This window comes from Bubalus kerabau, chromosome 1 (genome assembly GCF_029407905.1).
Source record: "Bubalus kerabau isolate K-KA32 ecotype Philippines breed swamp buffalo chromosome 1, PCC_UOA_SB_1v2, whole genome shotgun sequence".
NCBI lineage: Eukaryota > Metazoa > Chordata > Mammalia > Artiodactyla > Bovidae > Bubalus > Bubalus kerabau.
The window spans coordinates 172,947,635-172,971,447 of record NC_073624.1 but is presented as its reverse complement, the minus strand read 5'-3'; the positions used below and the strand labels follow the sequence as shown (position 1 = coordinate 172,971,447).

The 23,813-nt window shown below is 37.8% G+C and overlaps 1 protein-coding gene across 6 annotated transcripts in view; it reads right to left on the bottom strand.

Moving 5' to 3' along the window:
- Window positions 1-23,813, bottom strand: part of LOC129623061 (zinc finger protein 354B) — a 47,533-nt gene that overhangs the window by 3,829 nt on the left and 19,891 nt on the right. For 4 of the 6 annotated variants that reach the window (XM_055540067.1, XM_055540078.1, XM_055540069.1 and 1 more), the window contains one exon: window positions 16,869-18,977. The exons of 1 other annotated variant lie outside the window; for it this stretch is intronic. In XM_055540067.1, coding sequence (XP_055396042.1) covers window positions 17,398-18,977 — 1,580 coding nt within the window. In that variant the 3' untranslated portion in view covers window positions 16,869-17,397. Of the gene's footprint in view, window positions 1-15,197; window positions 15,776-16,868; window positions 18,978-23,813 lie in introns of those variants that run through there. One more of the 6 variants, XM_055540087.1, reaches the window with a different exon arrangement.

Sequence of the window (23,813 nt, the reverse complement as noted above, 5' to 3'; positions counted from 1 at the left end):
AGCAGCTAACTTCTCTTTTTTTAATTAATTTTTTCTTTAATTTTTTAATGTTTAAAAATTTTTTTATTTTAAAAAAATGAATTAAGAAAAATGTTTTTTGATTGTACTTCTTGGCATGTGGGAACTTAGTTCCACAACCAGGGATTGAACCACACCCCCTGCAGTGGAAGTGCAGTCTTAACCACAGACTGCCAAGGAAGCCCTAACGGTTATCTTCTTGTCAGGAACAATGGAGTCTAGAAAACAGTGAGATATTCAGGGAACTAAAGAAACAATTGCACTCATCTCACATGACAGCAAAGTAATGCTCAAAATTCTCCAAGCCAGGCTTCAACAGTATGTGAACCATGAAATTCTAGATGTTCAAGCTGGATTGAGAAAAGGCAGAGGAACCAGAGATCAAATTGCCAACATCCGTTGGATCATTGAAAAAGCAAGAGAGTTCCAGGAAAACATCTTGCTTTATTGACTACACCAAAGCCTTTGTGTGGATCACAACAAATCGCTAAAACTTCTTCAAGAGATGGGAATACCAGGTCACCTGACCTGCCTTCTGAGAAATCTGTATGCAGGTCAAGAAGCAACAGTTAGAACAAGACATGGAAGAACAGACTGGTTCCAAATTGGGAAAGGAGTACGTCCAGCCTGTATATTGTCACCCTGCTTATTTAACTTATATGCAGAGTACATCATGTGAATTGCTGGGATGGATGAAGCACAAGCTGGAATCAAGATTGCTGGGAGAAATATTAAGAACCTCAGATACTCAGATGACACCACCCTATGGAAGAAAGCAAAGACAAACTAAAGAACCTCTTGAGGAAACTGAAAGAAAAGAGTGAAAAAGTTGGCTTAAAACTCAACTTTCTGGGAAAAAGACCTAAACAGATATTTCTCCAAAGAAGGCATACAGGTGGATAGCAAACATGAAAAGATGCTCAACACTGCTCATTATTAGAGAAAGGCAAATCAAAACTACAATGAGATATCACCTTACACTAGTCAGAATGACCATCATCAAAAAGTTTACAAACAATAAATGTTGGAAAGGGTGTGGAGAAAAGGGAATGCTCCTGCACTGTTGGTGGGAATGTAAATTGATACAGCCACTATGGAAGACGGTATGGAGATTCCTTAAAAACTAGGAATAAAACCACCATCAGTTCAGTTCAGTTCAGTTCAGTCGCTCAGTCGTGTCCAACTCTTTGCGACCCCATGAGTCGCAGCATGCCAGGCCTCCCTGTCCATCACCAACTCCAGAGTTCACTCAGACTCATGTCCATTGAGTCAGTGATGCCATCCAGCCATCTCATCCTCTGTCGTCCCCTTCTTCTCCTGCCCCAATCCCTCCCAGCATCAGAGTCTTTCCCAATGAGTCAACTCTTCGCATGAGGTGGCCAAAACCACCATATGACCCAGCAATGCCACTCCTAGGCGTATACCCTGAGGAAACCAAAATTGAAAAACACACATGTATCCCATTGTTGATTGCAGCACTGTTTACAATAGCTAGAGCATGGGAGCAACCTAGATGTCCATCAACAAATGAATGGATAAAGACCTCATGGTACACATACACAATGGAGTATTACTCAGCCATAAGAAGGAATGCATTTGAGTCAGCTCAAATGAGGTGGATGAACCTAGAACCTATTATACAGAGTGAAGTAAATCAGAAAGAGAAAGATAAATATCGTATTCTAACACATACATATGGAATCTAGAAAAATGGTACTGAAGAACTTATTTACAGGGAAGCAATGGAGAAACAGACATAGAGAACAGACTTATGGACATGGGGAGAGGGGAAGAGAAGGTGAGATGTATGGAAAGAGTAACATGGAAACTTACATTGCCGTATGTAAAATAGATAGCCAATGGGAATCTGCTGTATGGCTCAGGAAACTCAAACAGGGGCTCTGTATCAACCTAGAGGGGTGGGATGGGGAGGGAGATGGGAGGGAAGTTCAAAAGGGAGGGGATAGATGTATACCTATGACTGATTCATTGAGGTTTTACAGAAAACAATAAAATTCTGTGAAGCAATTATCCTTCAATGAAAAAATAAATAAAAATTTAAAAAGAGAAAATAAGAAAGCTAAGATCATGGCATCCGGTCCCATCACTTAATGGCAAAGAGATAGGGGAACAAGGGAAACAGTGAGAGACTTTGTTTTGGGGGTTCCAAAATCACTGCAGATAGTGACTGCAGCCATGAAATTAAAAGACGCTGACTCCTCCTTGGAAGAAAAGTTATGACCGACCTAGACAGCATATTCAAAAGCAGAGACATTACTTTGCTGACAAAGGTCCATCTAGTCAAAGCTATGGTTTTTCCAGTAGTCATGTGTGGATGTGAGAGTTGGACCACAAAGAAGGCTGAGTGCTAAAGATTGCTGCTTTTGAACTGGGTGTTGGAGAAGACTCTTGAGAGTCCCTTGGATTGCAAGGAGATTCAACCAGCCAATCCTAAAGGAAATCAGTCCTGAATATTCATTGGAAGGACTGATGCTGAAGCTGAAACTCCAATACTTTGGCTACCTGATGCGAAGAACTGACTCATTGGGAAAGACCCACCCTATGCTGGGAAAGGTTGAAGGCAGGAGAAGGGAATGACAGAGGATGAGATGGTTGGATGGCATCACCGACTCAATGGATATGAGTTTCAGGAAGCTTCGGGTGTTGGTGATGGACCGGGAAGCCTGGCATGCTGCAGTCCATGGGGTTGCAAACAGTTGGACATGACTGAGCAACTGAACTGACTGATGGATGTTCAAAACCATCAATTCTTTGGTGCTCAGCCTTCGTTATCGCCAACTTTCATATCCATATGTAACTACTGGAAAAACCATAGCTTTGCCTATACAGACCTTTGTCAGAAAAAGTAATGTCTCTGCTTTTTGGTATGCTATCTATGTTGGTCATAGCTTTTGTTCCAAGGAGCAAGCGTCTTTTAATTTCATGATGGCAGTCACCATCTACAGTGATTTTGGAGCCCAAGAAAATAAAATTTGTCATTGTTTTCATTGTTTCCCCATCTCTTTGCCATGAAGTAATAATCTTTGTTTGAAGCCATAATCTTCGTTTTTTGAATGTTGAGTTTTAAGCCATCTTTTCCACTTTTTTCTTTCACTTTCCTCAAGAGGCTCTTTAGTTTGTCTTTGCTTTCTACCATAAGGGTGGTGTCATCTGCGTATATTAGGTTATTGATATTTTCCCCAGAAATCTTGATTCCAGTTTGTGCTTCAGCCAGCCCAGCATTTCGCATGATATACTCTGCATTTAAGTTAAATAAACAAGGTGACAATATACAGCCTTGACGTACTCCTTTCCCAATTTTGAACCAGTCTGTTGTTCCATGTCTTGTTCTAACTGTTGCTTCTTGACCTGCATGCATGTTTCTCAGGAAGCAGGTTAGATGGTCTGGCATTCCCATCTCTATAAGAATTTCCCACAATTTTTTGTGATCCATGCAGTCAAAGGCTTTAGTGTAGTCAATGAAGCAGAAGTTTTTCTGGATTATCTTGCTTTTTCTATCATCCAACGGATATTGGCAATCTGATCTCTAGTTCCTCTACCACTCTACTATTTGTATTTATCATTTTATGTTTATATTCTCATGTATCTGTTTCATGTATCATTTTCTTAATATTCTTTTTATTTTGGCTATGTCAAATGGCATGTGGAATCCCAGTTCCCCAACCAGGTTCAAAACTCAAGCCCCATGCATTGGAAGTATAGGATCTTAACCACTGGACTGCCAGGGAGTCCTCATTTTCCTAATATTCAGTACTTGTTTATCTGTGTTCTCTTTTACCTCACTGAGCATCTTTAAGAAGGTCATTTTGAATTATTGTTCATATAATTCACAAATCTGTTTCTTAGGGCTGGTTAATGGAGATTTAGTTTATTCCTTTGACTGTGCCATGTTTCCCTGTTCCTTTCTAGACTGTGACTTTTGTCAGTTTGGTTATGGGGAAAAACAGTCCCCTCCTCAGTCTTTATGGGCTGAGAGCATATCTTCCAGTCTTTTTGGACTGGACAGGGGAACACTGTTATCAGTCAGTTTGGCCAGATATTCTGAGGGTGCCTCAGATCTTTTTTAGGGACTCTTCTCTGAACTAGTGTGTATAATTTCCAAATTAAAGGCGCTTTTGCTTCTTCTCTGGAGACTGTAATGTCTTGCTTCACCTGGTGTCTGTCTGTGGTATTACAGTCTCTTTGGTGTTCCCCTTGGTTTTCAGCAATCCCAACTTAGTGTCCAAACTGCCATTCCAGTCAATGCTCTGAGCCAAGTGAGGCAGAAATCAGTCCCCTAGGCAAGACCCTGAAAAGTCAGACCATGATGTATAGTCTATTTTGTTTTCCTCCTTTTCACTCCTGGGGGAGAAGCTAAGAGTTGGGAATTTTTCTCCTGAATGTGTCTTTCTGTGCTTGGGGCAAGGACATAGTTAAAGTGAGTAAAACAGCACCAATTTTATTCTCCAATACAATGTATTTCTTACTGGCTTTGTACTCACCTGGTGCTTTGTGGCTGGAGTAGAATGGTTATTATCTGAGTCATCTGTAAGGCAATGGCACCCCACTCCAGTACCCTTGCTTGGAAAATCCAATGGATGGAGAAGCCTGGTAGGCCGCAATCCATGGTGTTGCTAAAAGTCAGACACGACTGAGCGACTTCACTTTCACTTTTCACTTTCATGCATTGGAGAAAGAAATAGCAACCCACTCCGGTGTTCTTGCCTGGAGAATCCCAGGGATGGCGGACCCTGGCAGGCTGCCATCTATGGGGTTGCACAGAGTCGGACATGACTGAAGCGACTTAGCAGCAGCAGCAGCAAGAGTCATCTGTCTTGCTAGGGTACCCTTTCCTGGTCCTTTGGCTAATGAAACTGAACCCTTTTTTGGGGGTTTGTAAACTTTTTTTGTGTGTCTGTGTCTCTTGCTGTCTCTGGGTTCCTGATTCTTCAGCTCTACATTTGGGATATAAGAGGTGAAACAATTGCCATATCATTCTTCTGGTCCTCCTGAGGTTCCTAGCAGGCCTATTCTCTTTTCTCCATTTTAAAGAATCTTCTTGTATATATAATACATATATAATGTACAGGGGGGTTAGGTGTACTTAGTGGGAAAATAACACAAAGTATATACCTGCCTACTCCATCTTCCTGGAACAATGTTATCTTTAGATTGAAAACTTGAGTTCATAATATATAAATTGATTATTTTATCCAACAATATATGCTAATACTGTTACTAATTAATGATGTTTCTGCCACCAAAATACATAGATGAATACTTAAAACTATGAGTTAATCTACACCATTCATCATTGTTGTTGTTCAGTCACTAAGTTGTGTCTGACTCATTGCCACCCCATGGACGGCAGGCTTCCCTGTCCTTCACTATCTCCTGGAGTTTGCTCAAATTCATATTCATTGAGTTGGTGATGCTATCAAATCACCTCATTCTTTGTCACTCCTTTCTCCTACTGCCCTCTTTCCCAGCATCAGGATCTTTTCCAATGAGTCGGCTCTTCACACCAGGTGGCCATAGTATTGGAGCTTCAACTTCAGCATCAGTCCTTCTAATGAATATTCGGGGTTAATTTCCTTTAGGATTGACTGGTTTGATTTCCTTGCTGTCCAATGGACTCTCGAGTCTTCTCCAGCATCACGACTCGAAGCAAGTGTCTTTTAATTTCATACCTGCAGTCACAGTCTGCAGTGAATTTGGAGCCCAAGAATATAAAATCTGTTACTGCTTCCACTTTTCTCCCTCCTATTTGCAGTGATGGGACCAGATACCATGATCTTAGTTTTTTAAATATTGAATCTTAAGCCAGCTTTTTCACTCTCCTCTTTTACCTTCATTAAGAGGCTCTTCAGCTCTTCTTTGCTTTCTGCCATTAGAGTGGTATCATCTGTACATCTAAGGTTGTTGACATTTTTCTCAGCAATCTCGATTTCAGCTTGTGATTCATCCAGCCTGGCATTTTCTATGATGTACTCTGCCTATAAGTTATATAAGTAGGGTGACAATATACACCCTTGATGTAGTCAGTGAAACAGATGCTCTTCTGGAATTCCCTTGCTTTCTCTATGATCCAACAGACATTGGCAATTTGATCTCTGGTTCTTCTGCTTTTTCTAAATACTGTTTGTACATCTGAAAGTTCTTGGTTCAGGTACTGCTGAAGTCTAGCTTGAAGGATTTTGAGTATTACTTTGCTAGTATGTAAAATAAGTGCAATTGTATGGTAATTTGAACATTCTTTGGCATTGCCTTTCTTTGGGATTGGAATGAAAACTGACTTTTCCAATCTTGTGGCACTGTGAAGTTTTCCAAATTTGATGACCTATTGAGTACAGCATTTTAACAGCATCATCTTTTAGGATTTGAAATAGCTCAGCTGGAATTCCATCACCTCCATTAGCTTTGTTTGTAGTGATGCTTCCTAAGGTCCACTTGACTTCACATTCCAGGATGTCTGGCTCTAGGAGAGTGGTCACACCATCATGGTTATCCAGGTCATCAAATCTTTTTGTATAGTTCTGTAAATTCTTGCCATCTCTTCTTAATCTCTTCTGTTAGGTCCTTCTCATTTCTGTCCTTTATTGAGCCCATCTTTGCACGAAATGTTCCCTTGGTATCTCTAATTTTCTTGAAGGGATCTCTAGTTTTTCACATTCTATTCTTTTCCTCTATTTTTGCATTGCTCACTTAAGAAGACTTTTTTTTTTTTTAATCTCTGCTGGCTATTCTCTGGAATTCTGCATTCAGTCGGGTATATCTTTACCTTTTGTTTCTCTTCTTTTCTCAGTTATTTGTAAGGCCTCCTCAGACAACCACTTTGCCTTCTTGCATTTCTTTTTCTTTGGGAAAATACAATGTTATGAACATTGTAACATTGTTCCTATACAATGTTACGAACCTCCATCTGTAGATCTTTAAATGCTCTGTCTACCAGATCTAATCCCTAGAATCTATTCATCAGTTCCACAATACAACAGTAATGGATTTTATTTGGGTCATACCTGAATGACCTAGTGTTTTTCTCTACTTTCTTTAATTTAAGCATGAATTTTGCCACAGGGAGTTCATGACTTGAGACACAGTCTACTCCAGGTCTTCTTTTTCCTGATTGTATAGAACTTCTCCATCTTCAGGTGCAAAGAATACAATCAATTCAATTTCGGTATTGACCATCTGGTTTTGTCTATGTGTAGGGTTGTCTCTTGTGGTGTTGGAGAGGGTATTTGCTATGATCAGTATGCTCTCTTGGCAATACTCTGTTAGCCTTTTCCCTGCTTCATTTTGTACTCCAAGGCCAAACTTGCCTGTTACTCCATGTATCTCTTAACTTCCTATGTTTGCATTCCAATCTCCTATGATGAAAAGGACATCTATTTTGGTGTTAGTTTTAGAAGATCTTGTAAGTCTTCACAGAACCGCTCAACTTCATCTTCCCCAGCATTAGTCATTGGAGCATAGACTTGGATTACTGTGATGTCAAATAGTTTGCCTTAGAAACAAACTGAGATCATTCTGTCATTGTTGTGTCTGCACCCAAATACTGCATTTTGGGCCCTTTTATTGACTATGAGGGCTCCTCCATTTCTTCTAAGGGATTCTTGCCTACAGTAGTAGATATAATTGTCATCTGAATTAAATCTGCCCATTCCCATCCATTTTAGTTCACTTATTTCTAAAATGTCGATGTTCACTCTTGTCATCTCCTGCTTGACCATGTTCAATTTACCTTGATTCATGGACCTAACATTCCAGGTGTCTATGCAATATTGTTCTTTACAGCATCGGACTTTACTTTCACCACCAGACTCATCCAGAACTGGGTGTGGATTCTGCTTCAACCCAATCTCTCCATTCCTTCTGGAGCTATTTCTCCATTCTTCCCTAGTAGTATATTGAACAGCTATCAACCTGGGGGCTTATCTTCTGGTGTCATATTTTTTTGCCTTTTCACACTTAATCTACACCATTAGGAACTATAAAGCAGTATATGAAAAAGGTGGCATTTCTAGGGTTTAAAAAGCTGGAGACTGTGTAATTTGAACCAGAATAGGGGTAGGAAAACATATAGGTCTCTTCACTCTTCATCCAATGCTCTCATGGAATGTTATCTCTCTCAAAAATAAATTATAATAAAACCTTACAAGCAGCTGTTGGAAGCTGTTTTTATAATCTGAAGCATACTGACCTACAATACAGAAATTATATGTTATTTTGAAAGCATAGTGAAAGTTGCTCAGTCGTGTCTGACTTTTTGAGCTTCCATGGACTATACAGTCCATGGAATTCTCCAGGCCAGAATACCGGAGTGGGTAGCCTTTCCCTTCTCCAGGGGATCTTCCCAACCCAAGGATCAAACCCAAGTCTTCCACATTGCAGGTGGATTCTTTACCAGCTGAGCCACAAGGGAAGCCTAACTGCACCTTAATTTTAAAAAGTAAATTAAGTAAATTATCAGTTTTAACAATTTTATCATCTGTGGTATTTAGCAAAATACCAGGACAATTGTCAGGCACCAAGAGTAGAGCTAGCCTCTGTTCTTTTTTTAACTTCTCATTAAACATTTTTTACAGACTCTCCTAAACTCATATTTCCAAAAGTTCATCTTTTAGCCAGTTTCTCAAGTCAGAAACTATCAAGTCATCTTTGAACCTTCTGCCACATCAGACATTCTTCCTAAAACAGGCTTCAAACTGGCCATTTGCTACACAGAGATATACACTGATTTAATATCTAAGGATCATATCCAAACTCCTATACTCTCAGGTAGTATTTAACTTTTCTGATAACCTAACTCTAGCTTTCGTTTCCAATATTAATTTTTCTTTTATTGTATCAGAAATCCTCTACATCAGCAAAGCTTGTTTCTCTACTGGTCTCATCAGATGCTGCATTCACTCTCCTTCTGAGACTCTTGCTCTTATGGTACTCTTGTCCATGCCATCCCCTTCTTCTCTCTACATGTTATAATTTCATCCATGCTTCAGATCTGGATGACAAAAAAAAATTCTGCTTTGAGTTCTTAGAACACAATCTTGGCTTCTACTTCATTTGGCTTCTACTTATTAAAGAAGAAACCTGATCTTATTAACACATCAGTTCAGTTCAGTCGCTCAGTCGTGTCCGACTCTTTGTGGGCCCATGAATCGCAGCATGCCAGGCCTCCCTGTCCATCACCAACTCCCGGAGTTCACCCAGACTCACGTCCATCAAGTCAGTGATGCCATCCAGCCATCTCATCCTCTGTCATCCCCTTCTCCTCCTGCCCCCAATCCCTCCCAGCATCAGAGTCTTTTCCAATGAGTCAACTCTTTGCATGAGGTGGCCAAAGTACTGGAGTTTCAGCTTTAGTATCATTCCTTCCAAAGAAATCCCAGGGCTGATCTCCTTCAGAATGGACTGGTTGGATTTCCTTGCAGTCCAAGGGACTCTCAAGAGTCTTCTCCAACACCACAGTTCAAAAGCATCAATTCTTTGGTGGTCAGCCTTCTTCAAAGTCCAACTCTCACATCCATACATGACCACAGGAAAAACCATAGCCTTGACTAGATGGACCTTTGTTGGCAAAGTATTGTCTCTGCTTTTGAATATGCTATCTAGGTTGGTCATAACTTTCCTTCCAAAGAGTAAGTGTCTTTTAATTTCATGGCTGCAGTCAACATCTGTAGTGATTTTGGAGCCCAGAAAAATAAAGTCTGACACTGTTTTCACTGTTTCTCCATCTATTTCCCATGAAGTGATGGGACCGGATGCCATGATCTTAGTCTTCTGAATGTTGAGCTTTAAGCCAACATTTTCACTCTCCACTTTCACTTTCATCAAGAGGCTTTTGAGTTCCTCTTCACTTTCTGCCATAAGGGTGGTGTCATCTGCATATCTGAGGTTATTGATATTTCTCCCGGCTTCCAGCTTATGCTTCTTCCAGTCCAGCATTTCTCATGATGTACTCTGCATATATGTTAAATAAGCAGGGTGACAATATACAGCCTTGATGTACTCCTTTTCCTATTTGGAACCAGCCTGTTGTTCCATGTCCAGTTCTAACTGTTGCTTCCTGACCTGCATACAGATTTCTCAAGAGGCAGGTCAGGTGGTCTGGTATTCCCATCTCTCCCAGAATTTTCCACAGTTTATTGTAAATAATGATATGCCACGACCAAGTAGAATTTCTTTTAGTAAAGCCAACATTCAAGGGATTAGATCTAGTAAACAATGTGCCTGAAGAACTATGGGTGGAGGGCCATAATATTGTACAGGAGGCAGTTAACAAAACCATTCCAAAGAAATGAAAAGCAAGAAGGTAAAGTGGTTATCTCAGGAGGCTTTACAAATAGCTGAAGAAAGAAAAGCAGCAAAAAGCAAGGGAGGAAGGGAAAGATACAGCCAACTAAATGCAGAGTTCCAAAGAATAGCAAGGAGAGACAAGAAGCCCTGCTTCAATGAACAGTGCATAAAAATAGAGGAAAACAACAGAAGGGAAAAGACTAGAGCTCTCTTCAAGAAAACTAGAAATATCAAGGGAACATTTCACCCAAAGATGGGCACAATAAAGGACAGAAATGGTAGAGATCTAATAGAACTTCTTGATCTAATAGATCGAGATGAAAAGAATACATGGAAGAACTGTACAAAAAGATCTTAATGAACTGGATAACTATGAGAGCCAGAGCCAGTATGTCACCCAAAGCCAGACATTCTGGGGTGTGAGGTCAGGAGTGCCTTAGGAACTGTGGTGCTGGAGAAGATTCCTGAGACTCCCATGACCAGCAAGGAAACCAAACCAGTCAGCCTTAAGGGAAATCAACCCTGAATACTCATTTGAAAAACTGACACTGAAGTTTCAGTATTTTGGTCACCTGATGTGAATAGCCAACTTATTGGGAAAATCCCTGATGCTGGGAAAGGTTGAGGGCAGAAGAAGAGGGCGTCAGAGGATGAGATGACTGGATGGCATCACTGATGTAATAGACTTCATGAACTTGGGCAAATTTCAGGAAACAGTGAGGGACAGGGAGGCCTGGTGTGCTGCAGTCCATGGGGTCACAGAGTCGGACACAACTGGGCAACTAAATAACAGTAACAGGGCAACACTGGTAAGCATAAAAATTCAGTCAATATAACTATCTATTAAAGTGTGAAGAGAAAAAAATATTATTTCACTAAATACAGAAAATGAAAATGAAAAAATACTACTATTTATGATTAAAAGAAACAGCACATTGGGAATACAGGGGTATGTTTCTATTCTGATAACAAATATATACAAGAAATTAAAAGTAACATCATTAAATGGGCTTTCTTGGTGGCTCAAACAGTAACGAGTCCACCACCAAGAGTAATGCAGGAGACTCAGGTTCAGTCCCGGGGTTGGGAAGATTCCCTAGGTTGGGGAGATTCCCTGAAGAACAGAATGGCTACTCATTCCAGTATTCTTGCCTGGCAGATTCCAAGGTTAGAGGAGTCTGGCAGGCTAAAGTCCATAGGGTTGCAAAGAGTTGGACACGACTGAGCAACTAACACTTTCACTACTTTTCAACATTGCACTGGTCTGTGCTATACAGTACTACCATGTAAGAAGAGATTTTGATTTAAAATTAAATGTACTACAACTCAAAGAGAAAACCACTAGACCATTCAGGTATGACCTAAATCAAATCCCTTATGATTATACAGTGGAAGTGACAAATAGATTTAAGTGATCAGATCTGATAGAGTGCCTGAAGAACTATGGACAGAGGTTCATAACATTGTACAGGAGGCAGTGATGAAAACCATCCCAAAGAAAAAGAAATTCAAAAGGCAAAATGACTGTCTGAGAAGGCCTTACAAATAGCCGAGAAAAGAAGTGAAAGGCAAGGGAGAAAAGGAAAGATATACTCATCTGAATACCGAGTTTCAAAGAATAGAAAGGAAAGATATGAAAGCCTTCTTAAGTGAACAATGCAAAAAAATAGAGGAAAACAATAGAATGGAAAAAAAAAACTAGAGATCTCTTCAAGAAAATTAGAGATACCAAGGGAACATTTCATGCAAAGATGGGTACAACAAAGGACAGAAATGGTATGGACCTAACAGAAGCAGAAGATATTAAGAAGAGGTGGCAAGAATACACAGAACTAAACAAAAAGAGCCTTAATGACCCAGAAAACCACAATGGTGTGATTACTCACCTAGAGCCAGACATCCTTGAGTGTGAAGTCAAGTGAACCTTAGGAAGCATCACTACGAACAAAGCTAGTGGAGGTGATGGAATTCCAGCTGAGCTATTTCAAATCCTAAAAGATGATGCTGTGAAAGTGCTGCACTCAGTATGTCATAAAATTTGAAAAACTCAGCCATGGTCACAGGACTGGAAAAGGTCAGTTTTTATTCCAATTGCAAAGAAAGGCAATGACAAAGAAAGTTCAAACTACACAATTGTGCACCATGTTCAAAGCAAAACTGCACTCATTTCACATGCTAGCAAGGTAATTCTCAAAATCCGTCAAGCTAGGCTTCAGCAGTACACGAACCAAGAACTTTCAGATGTACAAGCTGGATTTAGAAAAGGCAGAGGAACCAGAGATCAAATTGCCAACATCTATTGGATCATAGAGAAAGCAAGGGAATCCCCAAAAATCTACTTCTGCTTCATTGATGAGACTAAAGCCTTTGACTGTGTGGATCACAAGAAACTATGGAAAATTCTTAAAGAGAATCTGGAATACCAGATCACCTTAACTGCCTGCTGAGAAACCTGTATACAGGTCAAAAGCAGTAGTTAGAACTGGACATGGAACAATGAACTGGTTCAAACTTGGGAAAGGAGTATGTCAAGGCTGTATATTGTCACCTTGCTTATTCAATCTACATGCAGAGTACATCATACTATATGCTGAGCTGGATGAAGCACAAGCTGGAATCAAGATTGCCAGAGGAAATATAAATAATCTCAGATACACAGGTGACAACACCATAATGGCAGAAAGTGAAGAGAAACTAAAGAGCTTCTTGATGAAGGTGAAAGAGGAGAGTGAAAAAACTGGCTTAAAACTCAACATTCAGAAAATGAAGATCCTGGTATCTGGTACCATCACTTCATGGCAAATAGATGGGGAAAAAATGGAAACAGTGACAGATTTTATTTTCTTGGGCTCCAAAATCACTACAGATGGTGAGTGCAGCTATGAAATTAAAAGATGCTTGCTTCTTAGATGAAAAGCAGTGACTAACCTGGACAGCATATTAAAAAGCAGAGACATCCCTTTGCTGACAAAGGTCATCTAGTCAAAGCTATGGTTTTCCAGTAGCCATGTACAGATGTGAGTGTTGAACCATAATGAAGGCTGAGCGCTGAAGAATTGATGCTTTTGAACTGTGGTGTTAGAGAAGACTCTTGAGAGTCCCTTGGACATCAAGGATATCAAACCAGTCAATCCTAAAGGAAATCAACATTGAATATTCATTGGAAAGACTGATGGTGAAGCTGCAGCTCCAATCCTTTGCAACCTGATGCCAAGAGCTGACTCATTGCAAAAGACCCTGATGCTATGAAAAGATTGAGGGCAGCAGGAAAAGGGGGTGACAGAAGATGAGATGGTTGGATAGAATCATCAACTTAATGGACATGAGTTTAAGCAAACTCCAGGCAATAGTGAAGGACAGGGAAGCCTGGCATGCTGCAGTCCACGTGGTCGTAAAGAGTCAGATACGACTGAGCAACTGAACAATTATGTTTGCAGAAAATACCAAAGAACCTATAAACAAGCTACTAGAGAAAGTCAGTTTAGCAAGATTACTGGATATAAGGTCAATATATAAAAATCGATTGCATATTCATGTTCTAGTAATAAACAATTGGGAAATGAAGGTTAAAAAATACTACTTACAATAGTATAGTGAAGGCATCATGTCTCCTATGTTCTTTGCCATTACATGAACTTTTCCTCTGTGTTAATGTCATTCCATCTACTTCCACACACTTGTTGAACTCCTGCAATTCTTTCCAGTCTCTGCTCAGGGTTAATCAGTCTTTCAAAGCATTTTTTCTTACCCTTTTAAGTACTTTTTCAAGTTTATAAGCAAATTCTCTTCTTAAAAAAATAAAACAAAAATTAACACAGATATCAAACATATAGAACAAATAAAAGTGGAGCTTTCTCACTGAAATGAGTACAGAGTAAACTCAAGAGTCATAACTTCCTAAAAAAAGCTCCTAAGCATAGACTGAAACTCAAGATTTTTAAGTACTCAAAGATCCGAAAATTGCTACTATAGCCAACATCTTAAAAAGTGGAATCTTTCTCCGGCTTTATAGAAAATAAGATCAGCATATACAAATTCTTTCGCTTCCAAGTCAAACAGAAACTTATTTGCATTCCTTTCTGCAGGCTTTTCTCTCCAGCTTAAGTTGAATTCTTCCACCTAAGCTCTTATTCTCTCATAATACCTCAGAAAATCTGTTCCAGTGACCTCTTTAATTCAGTAATATGTGCATACATTGTTGCCTCAATTATTAACACAGAAATATTGTCATTTTCTCCCACTGAAATACAAACTTTTTTTCCCTTTTTTTTTAAACTTCCTGAAGTTCACATCTTCCATCTAACCTACAATAATGTGGCTTCTGTTCACTCTGATTAACAGAAATTGTTCTTGCCAAGGTCTTCAACATGCTAGCTGCTAATTCAAATTTACTCTTTTATGTGATTTGTGGCACCCAACACTACTGAGATCCAGTTCTCCTTTGGGTTCACTGACTTCACTCCTCCGGCTTTTCTACGTCTGGGGCTATTCCTTTTCATGTTAAATTACTTTTCCTCCACCAGCTCCTTATTTGGTATTTTTGTGGGTTTTATCTATGACCCCTGCTCCCCATTCTAATCTATACACTATGCTGGACAAATTCACACATGATGGTTTTGAGTACCAATTCTGTATTTTACTCTGAATTCTAGTCTTCTGGGTCTAGACTGCTAGGCTTGTCTGTTCAGCTGTCTTCAACCTTTTAAACTCAGTCTCTACACCTTATTGCTAGACCCACTCCCCTTATATAAAATCTTTCATTGGTATAAATTTCCGAATCAATTTCAAATGCTTTAGGACGGCAAGTAAGACTTTTGGTTCTGCCATCTTCTCAAGCTTCAACCTGTCATTCTCACCACTGAACAGATGTTCTACAAATGTGCCATGCTGTCGCCCACCTTTATGTTTGCTTATGTGGCTCCCTCTCCTTCAAGTACTCATCTCACTCTCTGGAGAATTCTTATTATTCTTCCAAAACTAGGCTCAGACCTCACTGTCCCTAGTCCTTTCAGACTCCCTTGGTTAGGTCCATTCCTTCTTTATGCATCCAGCACAAAAACACAGCATTTGTGTTCTATAACATAGTATCATTGTAATTTCTATTTCTCTGTGCAAACTACACTGTAATCTGCTTACTCATTTGTTATTCTCTTCAACTCCATCTTTTTGCCTGTCAAATCACGACTTCCTGAAGACCTGTTCTTTTTCTTTTGTATGATTTCCAGTGCCTAGAATAATAGCTGGCTCACACTTGGAGTTAAGCATTTACTGAGTAAACTGTTTTTTAAAGGTTTAGAAAATTTTCCCGTCTTTTATTTTCCTTTGGAGTCTGAGATTTTTAAAAACTAGCAAATCTTAAGTGGGGAAAACATGCTTTTATTTCATGAAATTGATTCATTTGTAAGACTGCCACAAGTTCTTAGGACAAGCCACAAGTTCTTAGGACTTCTGCAGCAAACTAAAAAAAAAAAAAATTAATAGCTTTAAAGTGATTAATCAAACTACATTTTTTCCTACTTAAATTAGCATGCTGTACAGAACTGAGCAAATACAGTTATATGATAAATATGACTTCAATGAAATAAAGAAAAATAATGCTGAAACAAAATTAGAAATTGTGTAAAAATTTTGAGACACTCTTAGGTGTAATTTTGAAGTAACAAGAAAAATAAAGGAGGAAGAGAAAGTTATGACCAACCTACACAGCATATTGAAAAGCAGAGACATGACTTTGTCAACAAAGGTCTGTCTAGTCAAGGCTATGGTTTTTCCAGTAGTCATGTATGGATGTGAGAGTTGGACTATAAAGAAAGCTGAGCGCCGAAGAATTGATGCTTTTGAACTGTGGTGTTGGAGAAGACTCTTGAGAGTCCCTTGGACTGCAAGGAAATCCAACCAGTCCATCCTAAAGGAAATCAGTCCTGAATATTTATTGCAAGGACTGATGCTGAAGCTAAAACTCCAATACTTTGGCCATCTGATTTGAAGAGCTGACTCATTTGAAAAGACCCTGATGCTGGGAAAGATTGAGGGCAGGAGGAGAAGAAGGGGATGACAGAGGATGAGATGGTTGGATGGCATCACTGACTCAATGGACATGGGTTTGGGTGAACTCTGGGAGTTGGTGATGGACAGGGAGGCCTGGCGTGCCTCCCTGTTCATGGGGTCGCAAAGAGTCGGACACAACTGAGCGACTGAAGTGAACTGAACTGAACAGAGGGTGGGTTTTTTTGCCTCCTTTTTGATGAAAACCATGCACCAAGTTTGACAGAAATTTAGGAAAAGTTGCAGAGGCTGAGGTAGGTTGCAGTTTATTTTTATCTATTATTTGGTCCTTTGCTCTAAAAATGCATATATTTTAAGGTTTTTTTTTGCTATTAAACTGTTGTAAGAGACATGGTATTAAGCTTATGCAATTGGTGTCTTTCTAATGATAAATCCAGCACCTTTACACCCAGATTTTTTCTGTTCACATGTTGCATATAGTGTATAACACTGTATAAAGAGACAGAAAAACCTCACATTTATCTTACAAATGGCCAAAATCAGTATTTTCAATTGTGATTTATTTGTCTCAGGATATTTTAAAAAGTGACTAACAGGTATTAAAGTATTCCACATATTTATTACACAGTCAAAGCTTTTCCTTAAAATTAAATAACTGATAAGGACTAAATTAAAATTGAAGTTTTATCATATTCATTACATTTACTAAGTCATTCTCAAGTGTGTATACAGTTGTCCCATACTATCTGTAGTGGACTGATTCCAGGATCCCCACACAGATACCAAAATCTGAGGATGATCAAGTCCCTTACATAAAATGGCACAGAATTTGCATGTAACCTATGCACATCTTCTCATAAACTTTAAATCATCTCTAAATTACTTGAAATACCTAATACAGTGCAAGTGCTTATGAAAATAGTTGCCAGTGTGTGGCAAATTCAAATTTCGTTTTTTGGATATTTCTGAAAAGTTTTTTTAGTATTTTAAATTTGCAGTTATTTGAACCAGTGGATGTGGAACCCACAGATATGTGGGACCAATTTTATTCTAATGACCTTTGGTTTAAGGGTTTCACACATGCAAATCTACTTTGAAGGGGTCCTCTTCAATGTGAATTTTATAATGGTTCGTAAGGGACGACCTCTGGCTGAAGAGTTTCCCACATGCATTACATTCATAGGGTTTTTCTCCAGTATGAATTCTTTGATGTGCAATAAGTGATGAGCTCTGTCTAAAAGTTTTCCCACATGTAATACACACAAAGGGTTTTTCTCCTGTATGAATCCTTTGATGTTGAAGAAGAGCTGCACTTTGCCCAAAAGATATCCCACATTCCAGACATCGATATGGTTTCTCTCCTGTGTGAATTCTGTGATGATTACTAAGGGACGAGTTACACCTGAATGTTTTCCCACACTCATTACATTTATAGGGTCTTTCTCCAGTGTGCATTCTCTGATGTTGAATGAGAGCAGAACTTTGTCTGAAGGCTTTCCCACACACTTTACATTTACATGGTTTCTCTCCAGTATGAATTCGCTGATGAATAATGAGTGTCGAGTGGGAACTTAAGGCTTTACCACACTCATTACAATTATACAATTTCTCTCCAGTATGAATTATTCGATGTCTATTAAGTCGTGAAATAGAAGTGAAACCTTTTTCACATTCATTACATCTGTAAGGCTTTTCTCCAGTGTGAATTCTTTCATGTTGGATAAGAGATGCACTCTGACTGAAGGCTCTCCCACATTCACTACATTTAAAAGGTTTCTCTCCTGTGTGAATTCTCTGGTGGTAACGAAGGGATGAACTAGACTTAAAGGTGTTGCCACATTCGTTACATAAATAGGACTTCTTTCTTGGATGAATTCTCTGACATCCAGGAAGGTTGCAAGTGGATGCCTTCCTTCCTGGGTTATATTTGTGGGGATTGTCTTGAGCATGAATTTTTTGATGTATAAAAAGGGCAGACCTTCTGCCAAAGGACTTACCACATTCTTTACATTTGTAGGATTTTTCCACAGTATGTATTTTTACGTGTTTATAAAGGGATGCACTATGGCTGAAGGCTTTCCCACACTCTTTACATATATAGGGTTTCTCTCCAGTATGAGTTCTTTGATGTTGAATAAGAGCTGAACTTTGGTTGAAGGCTTTCAAACATTCATCACATTGAAATAATCTCTCTCCAGTATGGTTTTTCTGATGTTTACGAAGGGATGACTTGTGAATGAAGGCTTTTTCACATATGTTACATTTATGGCGTTTTTCTGCTGTCTTTATTTTCGATTGGTTAAGTACATTTGAATCCTGCCTTAAGCTATTTCTTTGTATTTCATATTTTGAAGGTGTTTTTTCTCTAGCAATCCTCTGTTGCTTAACAAACACTGATTTCAGGCTGAAATTTTGGCCAAAGTCATTATTTTTATGGCTTCTTTCTACAGTGAGGATTTTTGTATGGGTGACTGAAATTATTTGTAAACTTTCACTTTTGTCCTTCTGTTTCTTTATTCTGTCTTCATATATGCAGGGGTTTTCTGATATGAAATTCCACGGTTCATCCTTTTTGAGTGTTTTCCTTATTAGCCCCGAAAATGATGAGTCTTGAGTTTGAGTTGCCTTTGTGGTTTTAGGACTGCTCTTACATTCTGAAAAAAAATAAAAAAAGGAAGTGCCAATGATTCACATGATTAGCTGAGACTAAATGTATAGAAGGAATAAATATTAATGATATCTAAATAAGGCCTCACTTTCTGGATTAAAAAAAGCACTAGGAAGAGGAAAAATAGAAGTAACACTGTATATATAAAATAATAATGAATGAGAGATGATGTACTAGGGTGAATAAAATAAGGGATCTTCATTTAAAGAAGGTGAGCATATACACATGACCAGGAGAATGGAGAGAAGGGATCAGAAGAGAAATATGAACTGGGAAATGCAGTCTAGCACCCAAAGCATATGACAGGCTCATAAATTATCTCCACGACATCATTCTTATTTCTGTAATTATTTCTAATCTTGAATATCTTCCCTACTTTTCCTACATGTCAAACTTCTCTGTAGCCTTCAGATTCAGTTCCAATGTTAGCTCGTCTGTCACCCTTTCCTGACTCTGAGCCCAAACAATCTATTCCCCTTATTATACCACTTACCATAGTATCCCATAATATGTATTTAAGGGAAAAAAATGAGTATATCTAGAGAAAATGAGAAAGCCTTAAACAAGTTCAGCACCATTAATAATAAACATATGCAAGAAAACAGGAATTGAGAGATACTTCCTCAACAAGGTAAAGTACATATACTTTAGTCCTAAAATCAGTATCTTATTTAATAAAGAAACTCTAGAGACATTTCCACCATGATCAAGAACAAGGCAAGGATACCAACTACCTTCACTTCTATTCAACATTGTATTAGATGTATTAACCAATACAAGTACCCAAGCAAAGCCTTTTGGCTTTGTGTATAAAGAGGCATAAGGATGAGTAAAGAGAAAATTAAACTACTTCTATTTGCTGATGCTATTAATGATACATCTAAAATTAAACTTCAGAGAATCAATGATAAAACTTGATCAGTGACATAGCAGGATATAAAATTAACATACTAAAATCAATAATCTTCATTTATACAAAAATTTAGGGAAATAAATTCACAAGAAATATGAAAAACTTATATGAGGAAAAATTTGAAACAGTCTTGAATGACATTAAAGTATACCTGAACCAATAGCAAAACCTCTCCTATTCATGGATAAGAAAATTAAATATTATAAAAATATAAAGATATTAAATTGCATATGTGTGTGTGTGTGTGTGTGTGTGTGTATAGATAGATAGATAGATATTTTAAATCCTGCAGGATTTCTCAACTTTAGCTGACATTTTATGCTGGATAATTCTTTTTCAGTGATGGCCTGTGCAATAGTACCTACTCTTTTCACCACTCCTATCCTCTCTCAAGTTGTGGCAGCCAAAAATATTTCAAGACACTGAAGCACTGAAATGATAAAATCACCCCTGGTAGAGAACCAATGGTATGGATGAAATAAAAATGAAAGTAAGTTAATAAATGTTGAAACTGGGTGATAGATACACAGGAATTCCTTATACTATTTTCTCTACTTACATGTATGTTTAAACTTTTCTGTAATAAAAGTAAAAATTAAATTTTCTTTTACTTTCTGTTAATTTCTTGCAAGAGGAGAGAGTAGGTTAATCTTTCTCCCCTTTATACCATGTATAATCAGGGAGAAATTAGAAAATACTTATATTTGAATGAAAATGAAAACACAACTTACTAAAACTTATGGGGTGTAGTGAAAACAGGAAGAAAATTTAAAGAAGTACTTAAAAACATAATTTACTACTTAAGGAACCAGAAAAAACAAACTCAACCCAAAGCTAGCAGAAGGAAGGAAATAACAAAGGCAAAAGCCTAGTCACATAAAATAGAAAAACAATAGAGAAAAATCAACAAATCCAAAATCAGTTATCTGAAAAGACCTAGAAAATTGATAAGCCTTTAGTGAGACTAAGAATAAAAGGGAAAAGACACACATTAGTAAAATCAGAAATGTGAGTGGTGACATTACCACAGATTAAAATAAAAAGGATTATAAGGAAAAACTATGGATAATTGTATGACAAAAAACTGGATAGCCTAGAAAATATGGACAAATTCATAGAAACACAAAATCTACCCAAACTGAATTATGAAGTAGAAAATCTGAACAGATATATAATCTAGAAAAGCAACTGAGTCAGTAATCAAAACCTCCCAATAATAATTATAAAAACCAGCTCTGTACCAGATGGCTTTACTGCCTACCAAACATTAAAGATCTAACACCACTCCTTCTGAAATGCTTCCAAAAAACCAAAGGAGGCAGCGATACTTTCTAACTTATTCTATGAAGCCATCATTGCCCTGATAATAAAACCAGACAAAAACCCTACAAGAAAAGAAAGCTAAAGACCAATATTCGTTACATATATTGATTTTAAAATCCTCAATAAAGTACTTGCAAAGAGAATTCAGCACATTAAAATGATTATACATCATGACCAAATGAAATTTATCCCTGGCATACAAGCATGATTTAACATATGAAAACCAACTAAAGCAACACATTCAGAATGAAGACACAAAACCACACAGTCATCTCAAGTGATGTACAAAAATGTACCTAACAAAACTCAAAATACAACATTTTTTCATGATTAAAAAAAAAAAGAACAACAACAAAACTGGGACTAGAGGGAAACTACCCAACACAATAAACACTATCCTTAAAGAACCCACAATTAACATCATATTCAATGGCAAAAGACCATAATCTTTTCCTCTGAGATCAGGAACAAGACAAGGATGCCCACTTTTACCACTTCAACCCAGTACTGGAATTTCTAGCCAGAACAATCAGGCAAGAAAAATAAAGAGTATCTAAACTGGAAAGGAAGAGGTAAAATCTTAGTCACAGATGACATGCTCTTTTTAAAAATTTATTTTATTGAAGTACAGTTGACATATAATGGTGTGTTAATTTCTGCTGTACCACAGTAATTCAGTTATCAGATGGTAAAGAATCTGCCTGTAATGCGGGAGACCCAGGTTCAATCCCTGGGTTGGGAAAATCCCATGGAGGAGGGCATGGCAACCCACTCCAGTATTCTTGCCTGGAGAATTCCCATGGACAGAGGAGCCTGGCGGGTTACAGTCCATGGGATCGCAGAGAGTCAGATACAACTGAGCAACTAAGCACACAGCACATACATATATTGGGTTGACCAAAAAGTTCGTTCAAATGTTTCTGTAACATCTTATGGAGAAATCCAAATGACCTTTTTGGCCAACCCAATATATACATTCTTTTTCATATTCTTTTCCATTACTTATGGTTTACCACAGGATATTGAATATAGTTCCTTGTGTTATACAGTAGGACTTTGTTGTTTGTCCACTCTATATAATAGTTTGCAATAGATGACATGATCTTATATACAGAAAATCTAAAGACTCAACAAAAAAACTGATAGAATACACAAACTCAGCAAAGTGGCAGGATAAAAAAATCTACACAAAATCAGTTGTTTTTATATTCTAACAATGAACAAGTCAAAACAGAAATACAGAAAAGGATTTCATTTACTATAGCATCAAAAAGAATAAAATACTTAGGAATTAACTCAAAGTAAAAGATTTATACACTTGAAACTACACTGTATAAAGATGACAAAGGTAAATGGAAAAACATGAAGTATTTATAGATTATAAGATTTAATATTGATAAGATGTTAATACTACCCAAAGTGATCTAGAGATTAAATGCAAGTCCCATCAAAATTCTAATGCCATTTTTGGGCAGAAACAGAAAAACCCACATTAAAATTTATATGAAATCTCAAGGGACCCTGAGAAGTCAAATAATTTTGAAAAAGAAGAACAAAGTTGGAATACTTCCCGATTTCAAAACTTATACAAAGTTACAGTATGGAAGCATCATGGTACTGGCATAAAGATACATATAGATCAATGGAATAGAACAGGAAGTCTGAAAACAAACCTTGGCATATAAGGGCAAAGGATTTTTGACAAGGGTGCCAAGACCATTCAATGGGGAAAAGATAGTCTTTTCAACAAATAGTGCTGGGAAAACTGGATATGCGTGTGCAAAAAAAAAAAAAAAAAAAAATGAAGTTGGACCCTTCATGTGTGTAACGCCATACACAAAATTTAACTCAAAATGAATATATGACTTAAATGTAAGACCTAAAACTATAAAATTTTTAGAAGAAAACATAGGGCAAAAGCCTCATGACTTAGGATTTACCACTGATTTCTAGAATAGAATACCAAAACCACAGGAAACAAAGGAAAAAATAGACAAATAATTGTACTTCATCAAGATTAAAAGCTTCTGGGTTAATTCCTGGCAGTCCAGTAGTTAGGACTTAGCACTCTCACTACTGGGGTCTGGGTTCAATCCCTGGTTGGGGAACTAAGACTCCACAAGCTGAGCAGTGTGGCCAAAATAAACAAATAAAAGCTTCTGTACATCAAAGAAGACATCAGTAGAATACCAAGGTAAGACTAGGAAAAATATTTTCTAATTATATATCTGATAAAGGGTTAATATTCAAAATATATTAAGTATTCCTATAACTCAACAATAAGAAAAAGAAAAACAATTTAATTCAAAAATGGGCAAAGGACTTGAACAGACATTTCTCTATAGAAGGTATACCAGTGGACTCTAATAAGCACATGAAAAGATGCTCAACATGTTAGGAAATAAAAATCCAAACTTTCACATTTGTTATTATGGCTAACAAACATATATGTGTGTGTGTGTGTGTGTTTTAATTATATATACAGAGAGATGGAAAGTAACAAATGTTGGCAAGGATATGGAGAAATTGGAACCCTTCTGAATTGCATTGATGATCATGCACCAGCTAGGACAAAGAAAGCTTTAA